Genomic DNA, 19,336 nt, shown 5'->3' on the forward strand with positions numbered 1-19,336 from the left:
GATTGGTCACATAAGTTTCAGATCATGAGAATAATGGAATTCTAGGTAGGCAATACTGAAACAAGAGGTGTCACTGTCATGGAAAATCCATGTAACATATAAGTAGGAGTGAAGTTATAAGATGGAACCAACCATAAGGATGATTGGACACCTTGGCATCAAATGGGTGATGGTTACCTCTGGGAAATACATTCCAAGACTAGAGTTGTCCCTTTTTCCACATTCCCTCCAAATTTTTTGCTACTGTGATACACAATATGGAGAAGCAGTAAAGCCTTTTATCGTGAGGGAAAATAAAAGTTCACACAGCAGTTTAATGGGTCAAGCTACTGCTTGAGCATTCCAGATCCAAGTACCTAAATAGTAGTCCTGGCTCTTCTTTTTCTTTTTCTTTCTTTCTTTTTTTAAATATATATTGGAAAGGTGGATATACAGAGAGCAGGAGAGATAGAGAAGATTTTCCATCCAATGATTCACTCCCCAAGTGACTACAATGGCTGGAGCTAAGCCAATCTGAAGTCAGGAGCCAGGAACTCTTCGGGGTCTCCTACACAGGTGCAGGGTCCCAAGGCTTTGGGCTGTCCTCAACTGCTTTCCCATGTCACAGGCAGGGAGCTGGATGAGAAGCAGGGCCGCCGGGATTAGAACCAGCCACCATATGGGATCCTGGTGCATGCAAGGCGAGGATTTCAACCACTATGCTATTGTGTTGGGCCCGGCTCCTCTGTTTCTAATCCAGCTTCCTGCTGTTGTGCAGTATGGGAAGCAGCAGGTGATGGACCAAGTACCTGGGCCTCTGCCACCTACAGTGGAAGTCCTGGATAGGGTTCCTGGCCCTTGGCTTCAGCCTGGGCCAGCCCCAGCCATTGCAGCCATTTGGGGAGTGAACTAGTGGATAGAAATTTTGTATGTCGGTGACTCTTCCAAACAAATAAATCTTGGGAAAAAGAGAGAGAATCAATACAACAGAGAAAGCACTATAGACGGCTAAGTATCCAAAAATAAATGGTAAGTGCTTTTGAAATGGGAGACTCTGGATGGTCTATGTAGTTTTTCCAATGGCTTTAAATTTATAAATTATATTAATTATTCCTTACTTTGGGGATAAGAAGTTAGCCTGATTTGTCCTGATCTGAAGAAAGAGCAGGCAGGGGTTTTGATCATCAAAGTGCCTTTCTATCAGTGGGGCAGATCATGCTTGGTCACCATTTCACCAGAATGGCTGCTGAAGACCAAGTTCAAGACATTTCACAAGGGATGTCTTCTTCTGGGATGGGAGTGTTGTCAAGGGATAGGTAAGTGTAAGAATGACGTGGCGATTCTTGTCCACTCTTTTCTCCATGTACCTACCTCACTTTGCTGATTGACCCAAACCCAGTCTGTGGGAAGGGGAAAGGCTGTCATGATTTTGACTTTCATCCTGTGAAATGAAAACTGGCTTGTATGTGGGTAAAAACCAAATTCACGTACAGGACACGGTGATCACATAAGCAAGAAACCAGGTATCACTGGAATAGCAAAATAGGGTAAAGAGAATGTTGAGGATAAGAAAGGAGATGAGGAAATGCTGGCTGTGCCAACTCAGTTCTCAGGACTGTAATAGCCCAAAAGCTAAGCACTATGTACTTGCTTTTGTATCCCTTGCCCCTGCCAATGCTAACGGTAACTCATGCTATGATACTCTATAAAAGATGGAATTGGGGGATGAATATGGCCCAGTCATTATAGATTAATTCAGACTGGTGCCCTCTAGATTAAGATACAGGTTCTTTCTTTCTACGAGAGGCTATCAGGTCTCCAGTGGTCAATTTCCTTGACATCCATCAGACACACTCCATCAGTCTAAGAAAGGATCCACTATGTGGCTTTTTTGTCTTCAACTTCACACGAAACAATGTGTAATCAGGTGCTCCACTACTAATCACTTTAGGATACAGATCTGGTTGAATCATAGGATAAGCAGGCCAGAGAGAGAGAGAGAGAGAGAGAGAGAGAGAGAGAGAGAGAGAGAGAGAGAGTAGGTGGGGAGATAAGAGCATGGAGCACGGTCCTATGCCTTCACTGATTTTCTTGAGAAGCTGGTCCCACTTTCGGCAAGAAAAGCGCTGGGCACTTCCTCCAAGTTCTGCTGGTGCCTGAATACATTTCATTCCTCAAGCATCACTAGCTTGTCCAGGTTCTTGCTGGTTGCCTGGGGCCTCAGTTCTGTTCTGTCCTAAGTATATGTCTGTCAGTCCAGCTACCTTAGCACATAAAGAACTAAAGTACTTATGGAGTAGGCACTGAAAGGATGCTCCTGAGAACCAGAAGGCTTCAGAGACGAACAAGAAAAGGCCTCTTTCATGCAAATTGCTGCCCATGGCCCTGAGGTTTCTGAATCACTCTGACCCCAAATGCTTCTTTGTCTCAAACCCTGTGTCAGCTTAGCGTGCTTCTGAGAGTAGCCAGGGACATTTGTCCTGGGTAGCACAGGACACTTGCAGATGGAGTTTGGTGCTGGGATGCTCATTTTCAGGACTTTGCTCCAGCACAGGAAATGAGACACCTAAGCTGCCCAGAAAGAGCAAAGGATGTGAATGACATGCAAAGGCATAATGATTTCAAATGCACATCTCGCTGTTAGTGAAATATCATCAGGAATGACCAGGTAAGATTCAGGGAAATGATTCATCTGACTTCATGTCACAGGCAGTATTGAATCTTGAACTTTTAATGACCCCAATGCTTTTGAAAGACAGAATGAGGCACAATATGTTGGAGTTAGGGAGGAAGTTAAATAATAAGGAAATTTCTATTTAGACCTACTCCTGAATCCAGTGGCTTCATGGAATGTTACAAAACTGTTTAAAAATAAAGAACATTTTGTGGAATAGGAACTGGGGAACTGACCATGGATGCACAAAAGCCAGAGCCGAGCGCTAGGATAGTCTCCCCACGGCAGACACAAACATGCTGTATTTCCAAGACCACATACAGACAATCACATGGCAAGCCTTCAAGATCTTGTTACCCAGTAGCTTCTTTCAGATACCCAGTGAATTTTCTGAAGCACAGAGAAAATGTCTTTCCTGAGAGCATCTTTGAAATGTGATCCCTTTTTAAAAGGAATCAATCATATTCACTTCTAAAGAACATCGTCTTAAGAAGTCTTGAAGGTCAGCTGCCCAAGCCTGCCTCTACTAAGACAAAGCATTCCTACTTTGTTGGGAGGGATTTCCAACCAACTACACAGCACCAGGGGGTGGGTGCATTCATTCAGTGCTTGTCTGCCAGAGCCCCAGCCTGTGGGTAGTTGAGGGACATCTATTGGAATCACTTCTTTTTATTGGATAAATTCAGAGCATGAAACCCACTAGTTGCTTTTCCTTGCTGCAGACAAGGGACCACAGGTCTCCAGGGTGGACAGGACCTCAGGAGAGGCAGCCAGGGACAAGCCTGGTCTAAGTGTCTGTGGACAGGATCCCAGGAAAGACAGCTAGGAACAAGCCCGGAGAGTGAGTTTACTTCCCCACAAAAGAGAGGATACCAAAATTGAGGAAAAGTTCTCCTGTTCCACTTGTTTCTCAGTTATTGAGGCCACAAGGGAAAAGTACATGGAGAAAGTTATAGACAGGTAAGGGAGTATTTCTGCTTGGAAAAGATGTCTGTGATGCCATGTGTAGAGGAAAGCTCAGGGTTTACTGAAGGGACGGGGAAGGGAAAAGGAAGAATCATCATTTCCTGCCACCAGAGACTCACACTTAGAAGACCCACCTCCCAGAAGTGGTATTAAAGAATGCGGTGATCACACTGCCAAGCAAAGAAGAAAGCTGCACCAGTTTGATTCATGTTACACTGCAAATGCAGGGATGCCAAGATGGTGGGGGCTTGGTGTGTGGGATTCCAGGGGGCCTGGGGGATGGCACAGGTGGGGGCATGCAGGGAGGTACAGGCTCACATCCAGGACTGGTGGGCTGACCGTGGAATGCATGTGTCAGAACTGGGTCTCCTCAGTGGAAAAGACAGAGCAGTGGATGGCAGGCCTAGATGCACACAGAGGATATGGCAGCCCACTGGGGCCTGCGGAGGACATCTGGTACGATAGCAGAGGAAGGAGTGTGTAAGGAGTCAGACGGGATAGTAGGCAGTTAGGATTTCTGGTCCTTGGTGAAATTACTCAAAAATATAGAAACATATTTCTTCCCTTTTCATTTTGTTTTGTTTCTTTCAAAAATACCTTATTTCCTTGAGAAAGGACAGACACCTACTCCTGAATCCCTATTAGAAGGCTAATTCCTACACATTCATGTCAGGAATGATTGCTACCTCATCGAGCGAAACTGGCAGCGATTCATAACTGGAGAACTATTAACACCACTTGAGCACATATCTCAGAGCATGCCCCACATCCGGGACTTGGGGTGGGTGGGAAACCGGGTGGGGCTTCTCCCTCAATATCCCCCTTTACCTCAGATACATGATGGAAACAATATGGACATAATACTATTACCCACTTCCCTATCCTCCTGAACCTTTTTTTTCTTTTTCTTTCTTTAACTGTAATTAACTATGTAAAGATTGTCAACAACAACACAATAAAATAGATTAAAAAAAAAAAAAAGTAGTGATGGACCTGAGGTTAGAACCAGATGAAGAAACAAACAGCAAGTAAATGTACGACCATGGAGGGATAATGATTGCAGGAACATTTTAAGTAGGAAGTTATCCACTTCTGCTTTTTTCCCCCAGTATTTAGAGCTCTTAAATTTCAACCCAGAGAGAGATGAGAGGTTCAAAGACATAAATGAGTACTCGAGGATACAGTTGGGTACACTTACACATTCGGATCCTCCTGAATTGGGGGCGACTTTATATTAGAGCAAGAGAGAGCATACTTGTTTTGGCTGATCTTAATAAGTGCACTCCGAGGGCAAAATTCCTGTAATAATACCAAGAGAGTTCTTTCAGTTTAAATCTGAAATGTCCACCGTTCAAATACAATGTTATCCTACCTCAATTCATAACAATAGCTCCTAGTCATTATCCTATTTAGGATGACACTTGAGCGAACAGTTTCAATTCAGAGCCTCACTTGATAATTACTTGATGAATGAAAGTCATTACTGAGTCCCCTGTCATTTTTCCATATTCTGAGTCAAATGCCAAGCTTGCCCACATCAGGGAGAGTACAGACACACACACCCCTTTTTGGAGCACCTTCATTATCTTTATTTCAGCTTTCACCATCTTTTTTAAAAAGCTTTACTTATCTAAAAGGCAGAGTCACAGAGAACAAGAGAGCAAGAGAGAAAGTTAGAGAGAGGGAGAGGAGAGAGAGATATAGAAAAGAGAGAGAGAATTTTCTATCCATTGGTTCACTCCTAGGATGACTGTAACAGCCAGGATCCTCCTCCTGGTTCCCTACGTTGGTTCAGGAGCTTAAGACTTGGGCCACCTTCCTTTGCTTTCCCAGGCCATTTAGCAGGGGGCCAGACTGGAAGTGGAGCAGACAGGACTTAAACTGGTACCCACATGGGGATGTTGGTGTTTCAGGTTGGGGCTCAATCTGCTATGCTGCAGAGCAGGCCTCAGCTTTCACTATCTTTTGCCTTGATAGTGTGACTGTCACCCTTTTGCCAAATATTCTACCCGTAGTCTCATGTGATTTCCAAGCACTGACTCCAGTGTCTACTCCCGTGGTCAGGCCACTCTGCCTCCAGCCTTCCAGCCCTCCATCCTCTGCCCTGTAGGTCAATTCCAAGGTCCTTCTCTGACTTTGGGGATTTCTCTCAGGGATCCTGGGTCAACTTCCTCATCTGTACCATTGTCCAATTGCATGTGTAAAGATACCTCTTCAAATATCCCTTGGTTTGCTTCCCCCTTGCCCAGCTGATAGTGCCACCTGCCAACAATGCTCCCCATATTCTTTCCTTCTACAATGCTTCTTTACACATAACCAGCCAGCTCCAGGAAGCTTCCAGTTCATTAGCAGGTTCTTCCTGGCTTGATGGCCCTTCACTGCCTTCACCTCTTATTCTGTCAGATTGGACATGGTGTTCCAATAGCCCCTGACTGATGATCTTCATCCTTTTCCTTAACCCTGAAATTTCTCATGGCCCTCTTTCTGATGGAAACACCTCATGCTACAGTCAAGTTACATACTTGCATATTTGGGGCTGGGCATTTGATGTAGCAGTTAGGATGTTATTTGGGATGTCCTCATTCCATCAGAGTGCCTGGGTTTTTAGTTCTGGCCCACTCCTGATTCCAGCTTCCAGGGCTGTAGAAGGTGACGGCTCAGGAGTTAAGTTTCTGCTATCCACATGGGAGACCTGAATTGAGTTCCTGGTTCTTGGATTAAGCCTGGTCCAGCCCTGGAAATTACAGGACAAAAGCGCTGTCTGCCTCCTTCTCTCTCTCTGCCTTTCAAATAATAAAAAGAATGTACTAGAAAGTTTAATTCTTCAGGCTAGCGGTTGGGCACAGTGGTACAGAATGCAGATCAGGGAACTAGGTTGCCTGAATTCAAGTTCTTGCTCATTACTCACAGGTTGTATGACATAACCTATCTGCCTCAATTTCCTTATCTGAAAATGGGGATAATAACCCCTTCCTCAAGCGTTCAGCAGTTTCAGTTCCTCACCACCTGCAAAGTGCTTGGATTTGCACCTGTTGTACGTGGTAAGGGTTTTTAAACCACTATTATTTTGCTTTCTGCTGACCAGTCTATTTCATTTACCAGGATATTTTCCAGGCACATTAAGTGGTTCATTCTGAGTCAGTTAACATTAGAAATAGCATTCATTCAATAATTTTAAAAATTATGAGAACTCTGTTTTCACCAGTGGGCATGCTGGGCTGGAGGTGGAGATGGGACAGGGAGAGATGCAGAGATTAATAAAATGGGCTCCCTGCCCTTAAAGGTTGAGATTGGTGAGGAAGAAGAGCTGAGATTGTGTAGGAAGAGAGCAGTCAGTATAGTGTGTAGGAGAACCCACAACTCTGGCAGGAAGCCCACCCAGGTGAAGTCTGTTGGGTGGCAGGAGTTTTCTATAGAAAGGAGAGGAAGAGAGAAATCCCTGGGGCGGGGGGGGGGGGGGACTAGGAAAGTCCACTGTGCTTGGGAAGTGATGGGGTTTTCACTTAGATGAGAGTCAAGTTCATTGAGCAGGTTGGGGCAATGGGGTGATGCTGTGATTCTTCCTGAAGAAGCACGTGGGTGGGTGTGCGTGTGCTAGTGCATGCGTGTTGGTAGTGGGGAGAGCATCAAGCAGACAAGTGATGTCATGAGAGCTGTAACTGATGGTGAGCTTTTCTAAAGCTTTTAGGAAAAATACCTAGAGAAATATGTAATAAAGGATTGGTTACTCTTAAAAAAAGATTTATTTATTTTTATTTGAAAGGCAGATTTAGAGAGAGAAAGACAAGATAGAAAGATTTTCTATCTGCTGATTCACCCCCACGTGGCTGTAATGGCTGGAGCTGAGCTGATCCAAGGCTCTTCTTCCGGGTCTCCCACATAGGTTCCGGGTCCCAAAGCTTTGGGCCGTCCTCGACTGCCTTCCCAGGCCACAAGCAGGGAGCTGCATGGGAAGTGAAGGACACAAACCGGCCCCATATGGAATCTTGGTAGTTGCAGGGTAAGGATTTAGCCACTAGGCTTTCATGTCGGGCCCCCAAGGATTGATTTCTTAAGCGAAACACAGAGAAGGCAATTCATAAGGGAGAAGATGCATAATTTTGGCTATGTTGAAATTCAAAACCTCTGTTCTAATAAAGTCTCCAAATTAAAAGAATCAGAAGACCAAGGCAAGAATACTGGCATGGCCTGCATTGTGGTACAAGTGATTAAGCCACTGCTTGTGATGCCAGCATCTCATATGAACACCAGTTTGAGTCTTGGCTGTCAGCTTCCAATCCAGCTTCCTACTAGTGTGCCTGGGATATGGCCCAACTTCTTGGACTCCTGCCATTCACACGGGAGACTCCTATGGGGTTGTAGTCCCCTGGCTTTGGCCTGGCTTACTTCTGTCTGTTACGGCCATTTGGGGAGTGAACCAGAGGATAGAAGATCTCTCTCTCTTTCTCTAATTCTTTCAAATAAATAAACCTTTTAGAAAATAATACTATATATATATATATATATATATATATATATATATATATATACATATACATTTTTAAAAATCAAAAATTACCTTCCCAAAGGCATATAGGGCCATCCCAGTGAATAAAAAGTGGTCCAAAGGAAAACACTGGATTTTGACAAACATCTATCCAATGAACAAATCGATTTAGAGGTGTCAGAGTATACCACTGGTAAGAGTAAGAGTCAAGAATAACTAACTCCTGCAGCTACATAATCACTATGGTTATCCAATCCCTGTTTATCAGGTATATGGAGCTTTCCTGTATGTGCAGTCTTTCAAAAGTTCCTAGAAAATGCTGTCCATGGGTTTCAAATTTCTTTTTTTATGAAAAAACTACACCTGAACTTCAAAAAAAAATTATAGCAAGATGATTTTTGATTTCTCTTTTCCCACACACTTTGTGAAGCACCCTCATATTTTCTTTAATCCTCACAGGTACCTTGCAAGATAGATTGAGACTGAGATATAAGAAAATACCCAATTCATATGAGATAAAGTGAGGCTCAGAGAAGTGAAGAAACCTACTCAGGTCAAATAACCAGTAACGGGCAGAGTAAACAATGAATCCAAACACAGATCTCTTCCAGTGTGGGGCCCCCCATTCTTATCACTGTGCTCCACTTCATGCTCACATCTCTTCCAGTTCTCCCAACGCCCAGCCAGACATTGGAAGTGTTTCCTAGGCAGGCATCAGTTGGAAAACCTGCTGGGGGTCACATATACAGCCAGGAAAATCATCCTTCAGGACATCTGGCAGTGCCAGCTAAGGGCGTGGCACTGCCCAGGACAAAGCCGTTCTCTGGTGCGAAGGTCCTTTTCCAAGAGGAAGCCTACTTACTCTCCGGTTGTTACACTTTAAGACTGTGTAGAACTTTTCTGAGGTCACATCTGGATTCGGAAGCGCTATGACGATGGCAGGGACGTAGAAGTCAAATCCTTTAGGTATTACTATCTTGGCAAACACATAATCTCCAACCTGTAGAAAAGAACATGTTTCATATTTTTCTTATAAATTTTATAGACAATATTGATCTCAACTTGTTTCAAAACACCCAAAGATGATTAGCGAGTATTCATGTTAAACTTCATACGTGTGTGTGCATACACACACAGACACACACACACACACACATTTTTCTCAGTTAACAGAATTCCAGGGTGGAGCCAGTGTGGTGCTGTAGTGGGTGAAGCAGTCACGTGGAGTGCCAACTCCCATGTTGTAGTGCTGATTCAAGAGCTGTCTGCTCCACTTCTACTCCAGCTCCCTGCTGATGTGCTTGGAAAAGCAGCAGATCATGGGCCACGTACTTGGGTGCTGCCACCCACATGGGAGACCTGTATTGAGTCCTGGCCTCCAAACTTATTGTGGCCATTTGGGAAGGGAACTAGTAGATGATCTCCGTGTCTCCCACTTTCTATATTGTCCTGCCTTTCAAATAAAGTTACAATTATATTAAAATACATAAAATAATCTTAATAAAGAGTGTAGGGGCCAGCATTGTGGGGCAGTGAATTAAGCTGCTGATTGTGACAATGGCATCCCATATCAGAGTGCTGGTTTAAGTCCTGGCTACTCTGCTTCTGATCCAGCTTCCTGCTGCTGTGCTTGGGTAGGTCCCTGCCACCCACATGGGGGGCCTGAACGGAGTCCTGGGCTACTGGCTATGGTCTGACCCAGCCCTTGCTGTTGTGAAGGTTTGGGGACTGAACCAACACATGGAAGAGTCTCTATCTCCCCTATTCTTGGTCACTTTGCTTTTCAAATAAACAACAAATAAATAAATATTCTTAAAATAGGCATTCCATAGTATTCACTAGTCTCACCTGGAATTCTGCGATCGGTTTGAGGAAAGATTTTGACTATTGTCGGGGCCCAGGGGATGGCTGATAAGGTATTAAGAGTTCTGGAAACCTGGTCCTGCAGAGATTAGTTGAAGGAAGCCAGGGTGTTTGAAATAAAGCAATAAGAAATTAATAAAAAAAAAAAAAGAGAGAAAGAAAGCAATAAGAACCTTGCTCGCAAATATCAGAAAGGTTGTCCACCAGGCAAAGGACAGGAGAGGGTTTGCTCCATGGAATCCATGAGTGGAAGTGACGAAGAAGAAGACTCTTGTGAAAGGGCAGACAAAGGCAGCTGGGAACTTGTCAGTTGTCAGGGGAGGAGGCAGGGCTCTGGTTGGGGAAGCAGAAAGAACTGGCCAAGGCTAACTCCCCTGAGTCCTCACAGCTTGTCTTCCTCTTGCCTCACACTGTGCAAGAAACAGCATCGGTGATAATTTGTAGGACTCTCCTTTCACTTCCCTGCTCTTAATGCTGGGACTGCAATAGTAGTAGGAGTGGGTATTAGATCAGGTTATGGTATAGTTTTTCAATGGATTTATGAGTGGATGAAAACACTTTACTGCAACACATCTGCAGAACACATGATCAAGCAGGGATAACTGAGCAACACAGCATCACAGGCTGGCAGCCAGTGTTTATGATGCCAAAGCAAGTGCTACTTCTGCTCCTGTTATTACACAGTATTTACTACACTCCTGCACTTAAAAATGTCAAAAGCACTAGCAGTCACAGCGGCTGTCTTCCCCTAACCATCTACTGTCTTTTTTTCGGTGACAAGTGCCATATGGTGTAAGGTACTCACACTCATGGGAAATGCAGGTCAGAGCTGTGGGTCATGAGCAAAGAAATTGCCAAGTGAAGGGGTCCCTCATACAAGCTCCCTGCAGGAACCCACTCGGGGTTTGGCAAAGGCCCAAACCGTGGCCTCACCTTCTTCTGTTACCCAGAGTTCTGAGGATGGTGGGAAGGCACCCTAGAAAAGATGGTGGATCAGGTACCTGGAGCAGAGGGCAAGGCATGGCTCCCCCGACAGGTGTGATGAATGAGGTGGGCACAACCTTGGTGTCTCCATACCTGAAGCCCACCAGTGCATGGGTCGAGTTCAAACACTTCTTCACAACCCCTAGAAGGAATCAAAGAAAACAAACTGTAAAGAAAAGAATGCTTCCACCTCCTCCCAGCCAGGCTTGCCTCATCTTTGGGCTGCGCTAGTTACAACCCTTTGCCTGTTTAAATCCATGTGTCTCTTTGCTACTGGGTTGAATAGCACAAAATGGGGATGTGTGAGGCTCTGGTCTGAGGTGGGAAACCAAGAGAATCTAAGGGAGCTTACTCATAGAGTGGGAACACTGTTCCCTCCTGTCCCCTGATCTCCTGGTCACTTATCTTAGCCTCACTTTCCCCTAAACGGATAGACAATAGGTGTTGTTAGACCATGAAAATAAAAAGAAAATATCATCTCCCTCCAAGTCAGCTTTTCATTTAGCAGTAGATACAGGAAAGGCTGCACATCTATGGCTTCCCTAGATGTACTACCAACAGGAAAAAGGAAAACAGAAATGAGAAGTTTGTCTTTTACTCAGAAAATACATGTATGTGTGTATACGTGTATATGTGCACATGTACATATAGGCCCTTTGATTATACACCATAATTATATAAAAAGCTTTTAGAAAATGAATGAGAAGATAAGCTCAGTTTGAATAAAAAAATTAAAACCCATGCATTCAGGAGGCCTTCAAAACATTCAGGAACATAAGTGCCACCAAAAAAAAAAATCCTATGCATGGATTTCTGACATTCTACACCTTTTTTTAAAGATCCCTTATGTAAGTATTATAATAGGAAAAGAGAATACTTGTGCTAAGATTACCTTTTTCGTCATTTATCTGCATTGAAAATCATTTTCTCATTTGATACATTCCTAAATTCTAATTCTAGTTGAGTGGAAAAAGTTGACCCTGGATATTTCCCATTGGCAGTCAAGCTGCTCACTGATTCCCACGAAGACACAGACCTGCTTCCCTGTACGCAGTCTCCCCACCCACTCCAGCTCATGTCCCCGCCTTGGTGCACTCCCACAGCCTTTAGGTGGCATAGTAGTAGTTGTTGACGCTCACGCTGACTCATGTGGCTGGAAGAAGCCAAAGAAGTAAAAATCCTCTTTTCAAAACACACACATACACACACGAAGAAGATAGCTTTTCAATGTGTTTTCTTACTGAATGAAAACATTTAACTTGGCTTTTGAAATCATTAACTTTATGTACATATCTACAGCAAACTTTCTTTATAAATAATCCTTAATCAGAGAAAAACAACACTACTCTTCAGATAGAATTAGTATTATGAAAACAATGAAAAAGAATGCTCCTAGTTGTGGATGAATGGAATCCTCATGTCCTAGGCCTTGCCAGAGTTCACAGGGGAGGGCCTGGGCTGCCCACACGCTAGCAGGTGTGACCCTCCTCTTTGACCTCCGTTCTTGACCTCTGGGACTTGAAAGTGTCCACTATTGAGTCTCCTGTGCAGTTTGGCAGTTGTTTGTGTGGAGGTCCCCTGATCAAGCAAGCACCCGCAGCGATGAGGAAAGCACCAATGAGGGCGAACCAGTGGCAGTCGGCCTCAGCATTAGCTCCCAGATCACAATCGGAATTGTAGCTGTTGTCAGCTAATGGCAGACCCACTTCCCTATTACTCCCTTGCAGCGTATTTTTAAAGACTGATTTTCTTAATTTGAAAGGCAGACTTGGGGGGAGGGGACAGGGAGGGGGGTGGGAGAGACAGAAAGATTCTCCACTCATTGGTTTACTACCCAAATAGCAGCAACAGACTGGGGCTGCGTGAGGCTGAAGCCAGAATCTTCATCCAGGTCTCCCATAGGGGTGAAGGGGCCCAAGCACTTTGGCCATCTTCTGCTGATTTCCCATGCACAACTGCAGGGAGCTGGATTGGAAGTGGAGCAGCTAGGATTTGAACTGGTGCCCAGAAGGGGATGCTAGTGATGCAGGCAGCTGTCTTACTACACCACAGTGCTGGCTCCACAGCATAGTTTATAAAATCTAACTCTGCTCATTTCTCTCCATGTTCTATTGCTCCGGTGACTACTTCTCACTGCCTGTGACACTGGCCTGGCTTGATCACTTTCTGTAACATCTCACCCCAAGTTGAGAAGTTATCACAAGAGATTGTACGGCCCACAAAAAAACCCTCTAAACCACTTTGTTTTACCAGAGGAGTACAAATTCCTGAGCCTACATCTTTGGGACTGGACCTGAGGGTTGTGATGAGGACATCTTAGTCCTTCAATTCTGTTTTCTTCTTTGTACTCTCTCTGACGACTGTGAAAAAGGAAATAGGAATGTCGTCCAAACCCACTTTCCATTTTCTACTGGAGAGATAAAAAAGGTGACTAGGTCTAACATAGACCTTCCCTAAATGTACACTCAAGAAGAAGGAAACTGGGGGAAAAAGTAACAACTTTGTCATTAAGTTACACTTTTGTTAAGATTCATAGTTTTGGGACTGGCATGGTGACACAGTAGGCTAATCCTCCACCTGTGGTACTGGTATTTCATAGGGGTGCTGGCTTGTTTCCTGTCTGCTCCACTTCTGATCCAACTCTGTGCTTACAGCCTGGGAAGGCAGTGGAGGATGGCTCAAGTTCTTCGGTCCCAGTACCCACGTGGGAGACCCAGAAGAAGCTCCTGGCTCTTAGCTCCAAATCATCCCAGTTCCGGCCATGGCAGCTATTTAGGGATTGAACCAACGCTCTCCACAATTCTTTCAAGTAAAGCAAATCTTAAAAAAAAAGTCATTTTGCACCATGGAATATTAAGCTAAGCCTCCACCTATGGCACATCAACATCCCATATGGGTGCTGGTTTGAGTCCCGGGGTTAGACAGGCCCAGTTCGACTCTCACAGCCATTTCAGCAGATGGAAGATAAACCTCTGTCTCTCCTCTCTGTTACTCTGCCTTTCAAATAAAAATAAATCTATGAGAAAAAGAGATTCACAGTTTCACCCTTAATCCAAGTTGAAATTCATCTTGCCATTAAAAACAATTCTAAATTCCCTTGGGAATATTTTGGGATCCTTTTTCTCTTCTAGAAATGAGCACGGCTTTTCACTAGCAGGCTGTCCTTGTGTGCCGGCTCCCTGCTGGTTGTGCCTTGGGGAGTTGCAGGGTGCAGTGCTGGCCTGCTGAGGTGCTGCTAAGCTCTGGATGCACCCTTGCTCCTTCTAAGGAAGGCACTGCTGCCATTTCCTGTGGCCCAAGTCAAGCTCAGCTGGGGATTTAGGCTTCCCTCATACTGCAGTTTCCCTCCTTCCTCAGTGCCTGTGGTGAGGCTTGTGAAGTTGGATCTGGAATCTTCCCTGGGACTGTTTTAGGGCTTGGGCTCAGGCAAATAAACAGGCATGAGTTAACTGCCTTTTTTCTGTCTTCCGGTGGTAAGGAGCTATGGGAGGCTGGTCACCCCAGGCTTCTTCCTGGTTATGAGCCAACTCCCTGCTTGCTTAGAGAGCAAGCCTGTACTCAGCAAAACCACTGCCCACGCTCATGCTCAGGTGGTTGGTGGACTGATCTAGTAGACAGCAACAGTTAGTTCATGTGGTAGGAGATGTACGGGGTGGGGAATAGTGCAGTGGTTAAGTTTCTGCTTGGGAACACTCCTGTGCCATATCACATTGCCTGGTTTGAGCCCCAGTGATGCTGCTTCTTATTCCAGCTGCTTGCTGATGCACACCACGGGACACAGGCGCTTGGTTCCCTGGCTCCTATGCAGAGACCTGGACAGAGTTCTAGGCTCCAGGTTCTGGCTTGATGTAGTACAGCTGTTGTGGGAGCATGTTGTGGGGCATAAGCCAGGGAGATCTCTGTCTCTCCTCTCAAATAAAATGAAAATAAAGTTTATTATTATTATTTTTAAAAAGATATATGAATATGTTTAAGTGCTTGCTCCAAACAAATTTTCTCCAGTTGGTAACTGAATTTTTTCTTTTTTGTACTCCTGGTTTTATGAATCTTTTGTTAATTCAAAGTCTGGCTTACATTCCACTTCCCCAAGATGCCTTTCTCTTTGCTCTTGCCTCAGCTTCCTCTTCGCCTGCCCAACAATGTCATCTACACTCTCATCATTATCTTCACTTCTTCCTTTGATCTCAATAGTTTCTTTCTAGTCCTCTGGGCTAACTTCTGCTTCTTTGACTTGGCAGTTCAAGCTTTAAAAACTGTTATGAAATTGAAACAGCTCCTTCCCGAGGAAGTGCTACATGACATGTTAGAGGGGGTTAATGATTTTAAATCCCATTTGGACAGCTCCTTCCCGAGGAAGTGCTACATGACATGTTAGAGGGGGTTAATGATTTTAAATCCCATTTGGAAAGCCAGGGAAACCTAGGCACATAGAGATGAAGTGATGGCAGTCACATGACTGGTACAGGAAAGAGCAGAATTCAAGGGAAGGCAGACCTGGGTTCTTCCGACCTGAAATCCTTTCACCTGAGCAGCAAGTTCAGTTCCTGTGTGAGCCCATCATGACTGGCTCCTTGGGCACAGATGGTTTTGAAATGCATCTTCCCCCTTCCCTTTTAGAATCTACACTATCAGCGTATCCCTTCATCCTGTACCACGTAGTTGTTCCCTCAACTAGATGAGCTAAGCCAATCCCTGGAACAGCGCTGGTCCCTAGGGAGCTGGCATCCCTGTGACGATCTCCAGTGAGGCGGCACAGTGCAGACTTGCCTCCAAGCAGTGGTGACTCACATCCAGGTGCCTCAATGCTGCGAGACACTGAACAAGTTACCAGAATAGAAGTCACCACTGACTGAGTGACGGGTTTGTGTTTTGCCAAACTCCGTTTGCCTTTTTGTTTGTTCGTTTTGCTGTGTTTGTAAGAAGGAAAAAGCCAGAGCTCAGTGGCTAGGTGATCTGAGTTAGCATCCCTGGCTGGGACAGATGGACACCATGTGCTTCTGGATGGAGGGCCCTGCAAGGGACATGGCATTCTTTAGGCAGCATTCTGAAAAATGAGTGCGTTCCTTGAATTGTCTACCCCAAAGTCAGGGACATTCCATAAAAACTACAATCTTTACCCTCAAATTTCATGTCAAAAATCATGAAAGATAGAAAAGATAGAAAATTATTCTAGATTAAGAAGGCTAAAGAGACATGTTAAGTAATACAATATGTGGTTCTAAATTAGAATTTGTATTAGAGTAAAAACATAATTTAGGCTAATAGCTTTGAGACAATTAACAAAACTGAAATGGATGAGATCAGACAAAAGTACTAAAATAATGTTGAATTTCCTGAAGGCTGTTAACTTTACTGTGATTATATTAAAAGACTGTCATTGTTTCTGAGAAATGCACATTGATGTATTAAGGGCTAAAAGGGCAAACTAAACATTATGTCATCTGAAATTGCTCAGGAAAAAACAATGTGAACATACACATGTGTGTCGGGGGAGAGTAAGAGAATAAAATAATATACATGATAAAATGTTACAAAATGTCAAAAATTGGTAAAAGTGGATAAAAAAAACAAGGAATTCTCTACTAGTCTTAGAAGTTTTCTTAAGTGTAACATTAGTTTTATAAAAATGTAACTCCACACAGATTAAGCTGACACTCCTGGTTAGAGAAAAGATTAGCTGATTTTTTTGGGCAGACAGAGAGGACACCAAAGTCAGGTCAATTCGGTTAATCCATGCACTGTGATTCATTTGGCTGAGTCAGTGTTTGTTAAGCAGCTACTAATCGAAACTACTGATTATATGACTACATTCAAATTGTTTGTTTCCTCTAAACTGACTTTGAGTTTAATCACAGCTGCAAATTAAAAATTCCCAATTAGATCCCACATAGCCATGTGCCTCTCACTGCAAAGGTTTAGAAAAATTGCTGATGTGGTCTCTGGTGTTGAATGTGATCGTGGTGCTAGTCCTGACTCCCCCACTCACCCAGGGGTTCTGCCGTTTTCTCTCACTCCCCATGGACTGGGGTACTGGGGAACGCTCACTGCATTCTACTTTCTCTTGTGGGGCTCCAGCAGCAAATATCCTGAGCCTAAGCCAGGCCTTGGAAACACAGTCCCTTTCAGGATCTCCATTCACCTGTCAAGCGGGCTATAGATCCTCCCCCCTCAAAGGCTCAAAGTCAGAGGAGTCTCAAATGGGGGTGGCTCACAGGGAGAAACCAAAGGCTCCACTCCCTATTCCTGGAGGGAAGACGCCGATCTTGGGCTGTGTGCCTGTTTTAGGGCTGGGATCCACGAAATGGGGATCCCACAGGTAAATCTGTCATCCAGGCAAGTCCAAAGCTCAGTGAGCACATTTCAAAGATGTCCTAGTAATTGGTTCTGTACATATGAAACTCTTGCTTAAGTATTTTTTCCACCCCAAATTACTATTTAAATTTACTGAACATTTTTCTAGAGAATACCTATGTTAAAACTAACTTTGTTTCTATAGCATGAGCTTGTTTTTTGGATAAAGCTTCCTGAAGTTCTTCTCCCAGGTTCCTTTTTCCACACATCCTTCTCCTGATTTTAACAAAGATTCACACATTAATGTCTCCAAAATCTTTATCTCCTGACACATTTCTTCTCTAGATTTCTTCAGTAGCTTTTATTTTATTATTATTTCATTCTAAAAAAATTTTCTTATTTTTAAAATTTATATAAAATGAGTATGTTTCACATTTTTCATGATGTGAATTTGGAAGCATAAGGCACCTCCCTCCCCTTTGCCCTCTCTATCTACTCTCTCCTTATTTTTTTCCAAACTATTACAGTGCCATACTCATTTGTTTCATAGTAACAAGCTTAAATTTCTGATATATATATATATATACATATATATATATAAATAAAGATATTATGACATAGCAAGTAGAGGATTAAGGAAAAATTAGTATAAAATAAAAATAAGCTAGAAATCTACTAACACTCAGGAGTATGGATGCATACTGTATACAGCAGTTAATTCTCAGTATGCTAACATATAAGTGAGATGAGCATATTATTACTTTTTCAAAAGATTTATTGATTTTTGAGAGGTAGAGGTATAGAAGTCGGGGAGAGAGAGAGTTCTTCCATTTACTGTTTCATTCCCCAAATGACTACAACAACCAAGGCGGGGCCAGGCCGAAGTCAGGAGCTTCTTCTGGGGCTTCCAACTATGCGCAGGCACCCAAGTACTTGGACCATTCTCTGCTGCTTTCCCAGGCACATTAGCAGGATTGAAAGTGGAGCAGCCAGGACTTGAACAGGCGCCCAAAGGGGAAGCCAGTGTTTTCAGGCCCCTTCCCCCTCCAATAGCCTTTCTGACACCTTTACTTGGGCATCTCACAGGCATCTATAGCTTTTGCAACCTGGACACATTTCTGTGGTTTCCCATCCACACCACCATCTCCTGTTGGCATCACTGTCTACCTACTTATCCATGGCTCAAGCCAGTGATCGAGTAACATTCTAATTCATCACATTACAATGGGAGGGGATCTTTTAGGAACTTTGAGTATGACTGTGTTTCTCCCTGCTTTAAATGTGGCTCCCAATGCCCAGAGCAAAGTTCAAACTGTTTAACAGGACCCTTTGTGAGCAGTTCCATCCTAATCTTTTTAAAGTTTATTGTTTTTCACTTCTTTGCATGCTGGGTTCTATACCTAGTTTATTTTATTTCTTTCAACAAAAAACATTTTTCTTTACCTCTAGTCCTTCATACATATATTTTCTTTAAATATTTATTTATTTTTATTAGAAAGGCAGATTTACAAAGATAAGGAGAAATATAGAAATCTGCTGGTACACTCCCCAAGTGACTGCAATGGTCAGAACTGATTGAATCTGAAATTGGGAGCCAGGAGCCTCTTTCTTGTCTCCCATGTGGGTGCAGAATCGCAAGGCTTTGGGCCATCCTCTGTTGCTTTTCCAGACCACAAGCAGGGAGGTGGATGGGAACTGGAGCAGCTGGGGCACAAACCTGTACCCATACGGGATCCCGTACTTGAAGGCAGAGGATTAGCTAATCAAGCCATCGCACTGGGCCTTAGCCCTTCATTCGTCTTATTTTCACTCTGAAGTTCTTTGTAACCCTTCTCCTGTCTACCTGCACCTGGTTAATCCCTCCAGTCTTGGGCTAACTCTCAGGTCTGACTAAAATGTTTTCCTTGCTCTTTTTCATCCGCATGCCAGCCTCATGCCTGCAGCTCCTTTGCTTAGCACTCTCTTTTCTCAGGCAATCTCATGTCATGCCCCTCCTCATTTACATCCTCATTAACAGTCGCCCTCCCCAGGAGCTTTTCGTTAATCATCCTGTCTCAGATTGTAACTCGGGCCCTGACACTCTCAACTTTCCT

The 19,336-nt window shown here is 43.9% G+C and overlaps 1 protein-coding gene across 7 annotated transcripts in view; it reads right to left on the bottom strand.

The window, feature by feature from the left end:
* VWA3B (von Willebrand factor A domain containing 3B) overlaps positions 1-19,336 on the bottom strand; it is a 222,942-nt gene that overhangs the window by 1,967 nt on the left and 201,639 nt on the right. For all 7 annotated transcript variants that reach the window (XM_058667564.1, XM_058667561.1, XM_058667560.1 and 4 more), the window contains 3 exons: positions 10,970-11,094; positions 8,968-9,105; positions 4,818-4,918 (listed from right to left, as the gene is read on the bottom strand). In XM_058667564.1, coding sequence (XP_058523547.1) covers positions 4,818-4,918; positions 8,968-9,105; positions 10,970-11,094 — 364 coding nt within the window. The remainder of the gene's footprint in view (positions 1-4,817; positions 4,919-8,967; positions 9,106-10,969; positions 11,095-19,336) is intronic.

This window comes from Ochotona princeps, chromosome 8, assembly GCF_030435755.1.
Source record: "Ochotona princeps isolate mOchPri1 chromosome 8, mOchPri1.hap1, whole genome shotgun sequence".
NCBI lineage: Eukaryota > Metazoa > Chordata > Mammalia > Lagomorpha > Ochotonidae > Ochotona > Ochotona princeps.